The sequence below is a fragment of the Bactrocera tryoni genome, chromosome 5 (assembly GCF_016617805.1).
Source record: "Bactrocera tryoni isolate S06 chromosome 5, CSIRO_BtryS06_freeze2, whole genome shotgun sequence".
Taxonomy (NCBI): domain Eukaryota; kingdom Metazoa; phylum Arthropoda; class Insecta; order Diptera; family Tephritidae; genus Bactrocera; species Bactrocera tryoni.
In genome coordinates this window covers 24,826,439-24,836,782 of record NC_052503.1, presented here as the reverse complement: position 1 = coordinate 24,836,782, position 10,344 = coordinate 24,826,439, and the positions used below count along the sequence as shown (strand labels likewise).

The 10,344-nt window shown below is 35.7% G+C and overlaps 1 protein-coding gene across 1 annotated transcript in view; it reads left to right on the top strand.

Moving 5' to 3' along the window:
- LOC120776533 overlaps nt 1-10,226 on the top strand; it is a 324,462-nt gene extending 314,236 nt beyond the window's left edge. The window contains 8 exon segments of the mRNA XM_040107267.1: nt 2,530-3,291; nt 4,966-5,188; nt 5,286-5,330; nt 5,518-6,262; nt 6,328-6,490; nt 6,566-6,672; nt 8,019-8,272; nt 8,343-10,226. Coding sequence (XP_039963201.1) covers nt 2,530-3,291; nt 4,966-5,188; nt 5,286-5,330; nt 5,518-6,262; nt 6,328-6,490; nt 6,566-6,672; nt 8,019-8,272; nt 8,343-9,286 — 3,243 coding nt within the window. The 3' untranslated portion in view covers nt 9,287-10,226.
- The last annotated feature ends 118 nt before the right edge of the window (nt 10,227-10,344 follow it).

Below are 10,344 nucleotides of genomic sequence, written 5' to 3'. Positions count from 1 at the left end.
AAAAATTTCAATAAAAATATGGAAACTAAAAAAAAAGTTTAAAAATATAAATATAATACAAAATAATATACACAAATATTTTGAAACAAAATTACAAAATTTAAAAAAATTTATATAAAAGAAATGTTAAACAATGTATTAAACATAAAAAAATATATAGAATAAATATATAAAATATAAAGTAATATAAAAATATAATTTAAAAATTTACAATGGTCAAAAAATATAAACAATAAATAAAATAAAATAGAGTAAAAAATATAACGATTATTTAATATATTAAAAACAAAAGTTTTGAAAAATAAAAATATGGAAATATAACAAAATTAAGAAAAACTAAATAAATTATAAAATAACAATAAATACATAAATTAAATAAAAATAATGTAATAGAAATAGTTTAAAAATATATTTTAAAAATTTACAAAAATAAAATTTTAAATTTACAACCATAAATAAAATACAAATATAAAACAATTAAAAAATAAAATTAGAAAAACATAAAAAAATTAAAAAATGAAGCATAAATAAATAAAACAAAAGAGAAAAAAATATAAAAAATTACAACAAAATAAAAAAGATAGAAAGGAAGCAAAAATAAAATATAATATAATAGAATTAAAATATTTAAGCAATATTTTTTAAGATATTTCAAAATTACAAAAAAAATATATATAAAGGATAATGTATTAAAAAAAAGTTTTGAAAAATTAAAAAATGGAAATAAAAACATTAAGAAGAACTATAAAATATAGAATTACAAAAAAGTTAAAAAAAATATGAAATTATAAAAGAACGAAAAGTATATAAATTAAATATAAGCAAATATTTATAAAAATACAAATGCATTTAAAAAATTTTGAATTTACAACAATCAAAACAATAAAAACAAAAAACAAATAAAAAAATTAAATTAAAAATAAAAGAGATTGTAAAAAATATAGAATGAATAATAAAAATATTTACAAAATAAAAAACTAAAAAAAAAAATATGGAAATATGGGCATATAAACAAAAAATATATAAATTAAACAAAAAATAGTATAATAAAAATAAAACTATATTGTAAAAAATTTACAAAAATACAAATTATACATTTAAAAAATTTTAAACTTGCAACAATCAAAAAATAAAAATATGAAATAAATAAAAACATTAATTAAAAAAAAAAATTAAAATGTAGAATAAATAATAAGAATATTAAAAAAATAACATTATATTATTAAAAATAAAATTTAATTTAAATTAACAAAAATTTATAAAAACGTAAAATAAGTAAATAAATACAAAATAATATTAAAATTCAGCTAAAAAATATTAAAAATATTTATAAACATATTTATAAAAATACAAATGCATTTAAAAAATTTTGAATTTACAACAATCAAAAAAATAAAAACAAAAAACAAATAAAAAATTAAATTAAAAATAAAAAAAATTTAAAAAATATAGAATGAATAATAAACATATTTAAAAAATAAAAAAACTAAAAAAAAAATATGGAAATATGGGCATATAGACAAAAAATATATAAATTAAACAAAAAATAGTATAATAAAAATAAAACTACTATATTGTAAAAAATTTACAAAAATACAAATTATGCATTTAAAAAATTTTAAACTTGCAACAATCAAAAACATAAAAATATGAAATAAATAAAAACATTAATTAAAAAAAATATTAAAATGTAGAATAAATAATAAGAATATTAAAAAAATAATATTCTTCTGCTTTATAAAAATTAAAATTTAATTTAAATTGACAAAAATTTATAAAAACGTAAAATAAGAAAATAAATACAAAATAATATTAAAATTTAGCTACAAAAGTATTAAAAATATTTTGATATAAAAAATTTACAAAATTTAAATAAAGAAATTTAATGTAAAAATCCGTACCCTCAAACCCCTAGGAAACTACTGCTGCTGTTCTGCTACAATAGCAAAAACAAAAGGCACCAAAATCATATTCAGCCCTACAGGGTACTTGTACACATTTTTCTCAAATTTTTTTCGCGGCGCCAGCATTAAATGGGCTTACAAGAATATCACTTTTAAATAGATAAGCGTTTAGAATGCAAAACGTTAATTTATTTGCGATACAATTTCGAATAGACGCGAATTTCCATAACAAACTTGTTGAAAAGTGTTCGCAATTCTAATAAATCAACGCATAAATCACTATTTGTTGTTATTTTCTAATGTTATTTTAAAAAACAAATATTTTTGTAGTTAATGGCGCTTATTTGACAAAAATATTTATATTTTTTTAGATAAATAATATTTTTTTTCATTATTCAAAACATTTAATGAATTATTTATTATACAGGTTTTTTTAATCTGAAATATTTAAAAAAAAAAATTAAAACTTAATATGTACATAAATAATTTATGTGTATTTTATTTTCCTCTTCAATTAAATTTTAAATTATGGACCAACTATAAATAAATTGTTACTACTCTCAAGCTTCTCTCTCACGTTCCTATGAACAACCAATCAATAACTATGTTGCTTTTCTCCTTGCAGACCCACCAAATGCGGGCCGTCTCGAGCCCTTCCCTCACGGATGCTCTACAGGAGGAGCTCAACTACGCTTCCGTTGGTCCTGCTGCCGCTCCAGCCGTATTTAACACGCATACAGAAGATTCCGGTGCCTCCGGTGAGTCCACACCGACAATGGTCACGGCAGCAACAAATAATCAAAGCAACAGCAGCAGTACCAGCAATAACAATAACAACAGCGTCCGACCATTAGGAAGCCTGCCGAGTAGTCAAAGTGTGGGTGTGTTGCAGAAATTCAAACGCACGCTCACCAATTTCAATAAGCCGACGCAGCAGCAGCAGCAACAACAACAGCAGCAGTCGCAACATATAACAAGCAGCAATAGCACACAAGCGCTTGTCATGAGCAACTCAACGTCGTCTACAAGCGCCACCATAGCGGGTGGTGGTAGTGCCGGTGGCATCAATGCGATTGCCAGTGAAAATCAATCCGATCAATCCACGGCGAATGTCGCACTCGAGGGTACAGCGGGCAAATACCGTTTTGGTCCGCTAATATGGCGCTCATCGAAGGAGCGTCGCAAGACGAAGTACAATCGTCGTGATAAGTGCAATAGCGGTGACTCGGGCATACAAATCGAGCTGGACAATGATGAGCAATTCTCGCGCATTATGCTGCCGGCGAATTGTATTGGCGGTGGTGGGGGTGTTGTTGGTGGTGTCAGTGCGGCCACTTCGGGTGCAACGGCCTCGGCGACATCGGCACAACGCATTGCAAATGAGAAGGTAAGTGTCATTAGAGTGGACTTGTTGTTGATGGACAGCTTTTAATGAGCTCTGAAGAATACGGAGAGGGGAAGAGGCAAATTTGTGGTTGTGTGGAAATTCGGTTACTTTCGGTTGGATGGAGCTAGGCGTTTAATCTAGACTCTTGGAAAATTATTAATAATGCCCTTCCGAGGCTCAACGAAGGCTATCATGAAGATATGGGAGGGAATATTGTCCATAATACTCCTCTCAGTTCACCTTATAGCTAAAATTTTACTTTTTTAAAGAGAAAATCTCTCTCAAATTGACTTAAATTGGTCACTTTTGGGTCAGTTCTAGTACAGTATGCCGATTTATGGGACTCGGCATGTATTTAAAAGTGAGGTTATGTTGACAAAAAGGTTTTATCATAGTTCAGACGTCTGCAGGGTGGTGTTTAGTATGACATGGAGCAGAAGAATATGCACTTAACTAAAGTACTTCTCCGAGGGTCTGCAACATGGAAGAGCCAAAAAAGAAACAGCAGTTTTTCATAACATACATATGTAGTATTTTTCCAATCCCAATCAGCACGACATCCACAGATAAAGAAAACTTGCACGTTCCCATGTTAATAAGATTTTGGTAGGGGTGCCCTTTCTTGCAAAGTCTTCGGCTTTACAGTTTCCAGCGATTCGCTTCACCCACATAACCCTTGTAGCTATGTCCGCGGAAAAGACACCAGACTAGATCATCAGATATTTTGTCGAAGTGAACGAAGGTTTCAGAACGCTTCCTTCTGGGGCTCTTAATGCACCCGGTTTGGTGGATTCTGATAGCAGATCAAATCAGCAGGGATTCAGTCGAAGTGAAAGAGGGTTTGAGAACGCCTCCTTCTGAGGCTCTTAATGTTTCCGGTTTGCCGGATTCTGATAGCAACCTTCAACCGGCAATGTCCACGGGGCCTAAATGCAGAAAAGCATTAAGTTTGTGTTATACGTAGTAAACCACTACTGCGAATGAGAGCCACTCGGTCAACATGTTCTGGCTGTTTAGAGAATATGCTTTCCTAGCGCACACCACCAGACAAATACACCATAAACCCTTATTGGCTTAACAACGATTTCATGAAGCCTAAGTGAGAAACCCAATAGCCAATAGCTAATAACCAATAGCTTTTTTAAGACAATATAAGACAACCAATGGCTTCCTTCCCCACTGCTTTGCAATAGCTTTTTTAAAGCAATATAAGACCACTGATGGCTGCCTCAATCTCCTCTCTGTTTTCCTGACAGCTTCTTATCGAGACCCAACCTTTTCACCTTTTCGACTGGCGTTTTTTTATAAAATATAAACCTTAAAAACTTAATCTTATTAGGAGCTTTTTTATATCAGGAAAACATTCACACAATATCTGCTAAAGTTAGATCATCCTTAAAGCAAAAAGTGTTTGTCATGCATTCGACTACCGCCACTACCCCTTGAATAAATATGTAGAATAGCAAGTAAGCTAGGAGTTGCAGACAGCGTAAATGGCCGCAGGCGAATACAGAACCTCTTGAGAAGAGGAAACTAATTTTAAATGCCCTTTTTTTGTCCCCTGTGACCCGCAGCAAGCAACTAATAACCAGGCTTCGTTCCACCACTCACTTGTCCCAGCGCATATCGTTTTAATTGGTATTTAATTAACCGGATTCTCTCGTTTCGTTCAAGGTCACGCAGAAAATGCGCACTGTGCGACGCGCCAACTCAGCCAAAGCCACCAGCATGACAGATCAGTCAGCAACAGCAGCACTCAATGCCAAAGCAAAGATACTCAAACGCATGGAAATGTACGGCGGCAGCATGGAACGGGAGGCGCCCGAATCGCTACCGGCGCGCTCGCTAAGTCAACCCAACGGCTTGGATACGTGCGGCATTGGCCGAACAACTGGCGGTAAGTCACATACACAAAGGACGAAATTAATTCGAGCAATTTGTTTGAAGTGAAGTTGATTGCGCGATGCTCACGCGTTTGATTTGCTTTCTTACAGATATGGAAGACAGTGATAGCGACAGCGTAACCTCACATGAAGAAGGTAAGTCAGTCGAGTCAGTTCGTGAGTTTGTCTGAGTTCATTTGTTATGCAAGTGGTGACATAACCGACGCGACGTCAGCACAATTAAATTCAATTAAAGTCAGAGTACACTCTCGACTGTCTGCGATTTTAATAAGCACAACTTTGTAATGCTCTTTGCTCTTACATTTGACTCCTTCACTTGCAGCGCCCAACTACTATCCGATTTACGCTGAAGTGCTGTACAGCTTCACGGCGGCCGGTCCCCAGGAGCTCGGTCTCGAACGTGGCACACTAATCGAAGTGCTGCGCAAAGAGGTCGGTCCCTGGTGGTTTGGACGCATACGCAAAGATGATAATAATACGCTAGTCGAAGAGATACTCGACCCCGAACTCGGTTGGTTCCCCAAGGAGTTCGTGCGCGTCATACAGTGTCCCAAAACGGATGTGTTCTTCCTTTCGCAAATGTCGACAAATGCCCCCACAAGCGCTTGCAATACACAACAACAAGCTGTAACAACAAAAAGTGGCAGTTTTAGGAAATTTACAAAAGCAAATACAGCAGCCATAACAACACCTCCAACAGACTCGACCACCACAACAATGCCGCAATCATCAACAGTCACAATGAGCTCCATTTCCACGGCTGACTCCACAGTCGATTTGGATGCGACCATTGTGGATGAGAATAATGTGACGACCATTGTGATTGAATCACCCTCGTACGCGAGCTTCACCAATGCGCCCTGCAACGACGGCAGTCACGCGCCACTCAGCGTTAGCGGTGGTAGTGGCGTCGCAGCAGACTCTTCGAATCCCTCAAATGCGCTGGCTCCATCGCGCAGCATTAATGTGATACTCGACAGCGCGGATATGCTGCGTCGCAGCGCGGTCAAAGAGTTGCTCGACACCGAGGTTAACTATGTCAAGCTGTTGGCCGCCATTTGTGAGGGGTCAGTAGAACGGGATTTCACTTTTTTTACCTTTACTTATCGCTTTGTGCATTTTTCCTTTGCAGGTATTTGCCGGCAATGAGCAAGCGCATCGACATATTTTCGCCGAATAGCATTCGTTTGATTTTCTCAAACATCACGGCGATCTACAAGTTTCAGCGTAAATTTCTCGAGGCTTTGCGAAAAGGCATCGAACAGAATCAAGTGGCTAAAGTATTCTTGAAAATGGTGAGTTGGTATTTTTTTTATTTTTTTCATCGTACAGTCTGTTATTATGTTCACCATTTTTTATATAATTCACAGCACAAGGGTTTTCTCTGCTACTCGACCTATTGCAATGCATATCCACGTGCACTCATAGAATTGGAGACTTACGATCGCATCAAAGATGCTAGAACTATTTTAGACAAGTAAGTAAAAATATTTACAGTACTCAGAATTGGAGGTTATTGGACTTCAAAACCACTTGATATCCACTTTAAGATAATAAAAGGAGGACGTAGAGAGAAAACTGGGGTCCGGGAATGATTGTAGTGAATTGTTGGAGAAAAAATCTGCAAAACACTGTTGCAAAGCAACGGAATCCTCTGAGGCCTTCATGCTCGGTTATCGTCTCTTCTTCACTGGGTTTATGTATATGGTTCGGGGTTTGATTTCATTAAAAATATTCCTCTTTTACGAGAAAAAGTTCAATACGCCACTTTTCTGCTCGGTAGCAAGGATAGATTGTGATCGTCTTTTCTTTACAAATTTTATAATTGGAAGGAAAGAGAAAATTGTCTAGCAAAATTCGATAGAAGCTAATATAAGTATACCTCTTTAAAGTCCCAGCTTACAATTTTATCTTATGATTACGGCATTCTATGTGGTTTGGATGAATAATTTGTTCGATTCGCTAACCTCAAAGGCTTGGCCAGCTAAAGTTAGATCTCGGTAATAGTCGTCGTGAGTATTCACGTAATTAGGGAAGGGTTTTTTCGGAACTTTTTTCCTGAATTGGTTAAAATTTTTTATCTTCGTATGAAGTCGCGTGAAGTCATCGAAAGCGATCCGTTCATTCACCTCTGTTAATGACGATAACATCGTAAAGTTAAAGACAGTTCGCACGACAGTCGGGTCTAATTAAACGAAGCGAATTTTTATTCGGACAAGGACTGTTAACTGGGCGCAATTACTTTTGAAATGTTTTCTGCCGCTACAACAACAAAAGTGAAAGAAATACTGCTGGAAATTCGTCGTGTTGGCATCAAAAATATAGCAGAGGAACTCAACATCTTTAATGGATCGTCTCAACACATCGGTTAATGTAAACTTGAGCCGAAACCGGAAAAACCGAAACTTGCTGAAGCCACTGAGTATGGGACAGGTGTATCGAAAAAACAGCGTCGGCCTTTGAAGACGATAATATTTTAATATTTTTCTTCAGTCCGGTTCAAAATTGATCAGATACTAAAAACATATTTTTTTATAAAAGTCTTAGAAACGACTTTCTTCTCAAATAAAAGGTTAAATTTCTTAAAAATTCGAGTACCCGTTAGAATAATTTTGAATTATTTTGAGGTTATGGCAGGATTTACATAAGTTGATTTAGAATAAGTTGATTTGAGAACCCAAGTATAACACTAAAAGGTTCCTAACAAATTTAAAAAAAAATTAAGTTAAATTGTCCAAAATTTCTACAGTTCAAACCACTAACTTTGACATAATTTCAGGAAATTTAGTTGAAAATTATTAAATTAAATTTTACTTATTTCAGTTGCCGCGAATCGGAGAACCTTGCTGAGCTCCCACTCTCCGCACATCTCTTGGCACCCGTACAGCGTATCTGTCGCTATCCACTACATCTCAGCGAAATACTCAAGGGCGCAACCAAATGTGGCGAAATGCCCGAGCATGAACTGGGCGAGTACGAGCAAATAGATGTCAGTCAATTGGATATACCCGATACATATGAGAAAATCGATTTAGCATTGGAGGCAATGCGCGGCATAACAGAGGCGGTGAATGAAGGTGAGTACTGACCACATTTATAGACTGCTTTTTACATATCTCATTAAAAATGTCCAACGCTTTCTCGCAGGCAAACGACATAGCGAGACAATTGCGCGCCACCAGGCCAGTTTCCAGAACTTCAAAGGTCCACCACTGCACTTGCACAGCACGCGCTTCTTCCTGCAAATCGACGCCACGCGTCAAAAGCAAAATCTCTGGAACAGCAGCTGCACGCTCTTCCTCTTCGACAACCAACTGATCTACTGCAAGCGTGACATCATCAAACGCAGTCACTTCATTTACAAGGGACGCATCTTTCTCGATCGTTGTCGCGTAGTAAACGTGCGTGACGGCAAAATGTTCGGACACAATATACGCAACTCGTTGCGCATTTACTGTGAAGCGCGTGACAAGTGGTTCGATTTCAGCTTCCGCTCGGCCAATCGCAAGCATCGGTTCCTCAGCACGCTGGCATTGGAGCGGCAATTTGGCGGCAAGGCTTTCTATGTCTCCGAAATGACCGGTTTCGAGTACGCCTACGATGAGCGCGACTACTCGGATCAATCCGACTACGAGTTGCCCGAGTGCGAAAACAGTAACAGCAGCGGAGGTGGTGGTAATGGCGCTGCTCCCGGAGTAGGAGCTAACGCTGGTTTGTCTGGCGCAACGCGTCACTGGTCCATGGCGGATGTGAGCACGGCAAATGCAGGCGGCGCTTCGGCAACCAGCGGTGATAGTTCGGTACCGGAATCGCCAGTCAAACACAAGTATAGCGACACTTTGCCGAAGAAATCGCAAACACGAGACGCTTGTGGCGGCAGCGGCACCGTCAGCGAAAGTCAGACGGGCTCACTGGGACGCCGACGTTTGGGAAATTGGTTCCGCAAGCCGAAGAGCAGCAATTCAACGCCCAATCACTCGCCCACGCACAAGGCCAACGAGCTGACGGCGGGTCTAGTGGGCGGCAGTGAAAATAATATATCGATTAATTTGAGTAGCGGAAATTATATATCGTCGGGCTCGTCGGCGTGAATGCTCGGCTGTGAGTCAAAAACATTTTTAAAGCATTAAAAAAAAATTGAATGAATCTCTCATGAAATACTTAAGCACTCGTGTCACAGCGTTACACGAGGCGCGCATTTTACGACACACATACATACATGCAGTTGTTATATAACGACAAATGCAAATATTAAAAGCTAATGCAAGCATAACTTGCGTACACACTGTGCAACTATGTATTTGCTCTGTAAAAGTCAATTATGTATGCAAATACCGGTGATTGCTTTTGTTATTGTTGAAATATTTTATAAAAAAATTTAAAAAAAAATTCTGCTAAAAAAGCAGTGGTTTTATTACAAGACACAAGCAGCGCGATATGTCAACAATAGTGTAGTGGTGATTTTCGAAAATTTTACAATAAAAAATTGAAAAAAAATTAAATATTGAAAAATTATAAGACAAAAATGCAACAAATAGTCAGTTCATGTCATAGTCATTACAAAAACTTAAGACATTGCATTAAAATTGTTTGTGTATAGGTTTCGTTGTGTAGTGGTCACATGCGTATGGACGTATGCTGTATAAGTGAAAATTCTCAAATATTGTGCTGAATACTTCAAAGCAATTGGTAGAGTAAATTTTAACATTTTTCTAAATGTACAACACTTTTATGCCAAACTGTACTCTACTACCCCCCGTTTTCCTATACAAAATTTAAAGTAAAAACAAAATTTAGCGAAAATTAATGACATTGAAAAATGAGTGTTAACATGAAAAGCAATTGTTTAGTGTGAATAAAAACAAACGTTTATTGTTTAAATAGAAGTAGAAATGTAAGTGCACACACACATATATACAAATATGCAATAAAGCAGTGCACACATACACATGCCAAACAAGAAAACCATAGTTACAGTTATGTGTTATGAAAAATTATTGCAGAAAAATACTAAAATAAAAATTAAAAAAATACGAAAATAAAAACAACAACTCAACAATAGTTACAACGCCGATGTGAATTGTTTTAAATTTGTTTAAAAATAAAATTCGTTATTAAATATGGTTAATTAAATGAATAAAATAAAAAT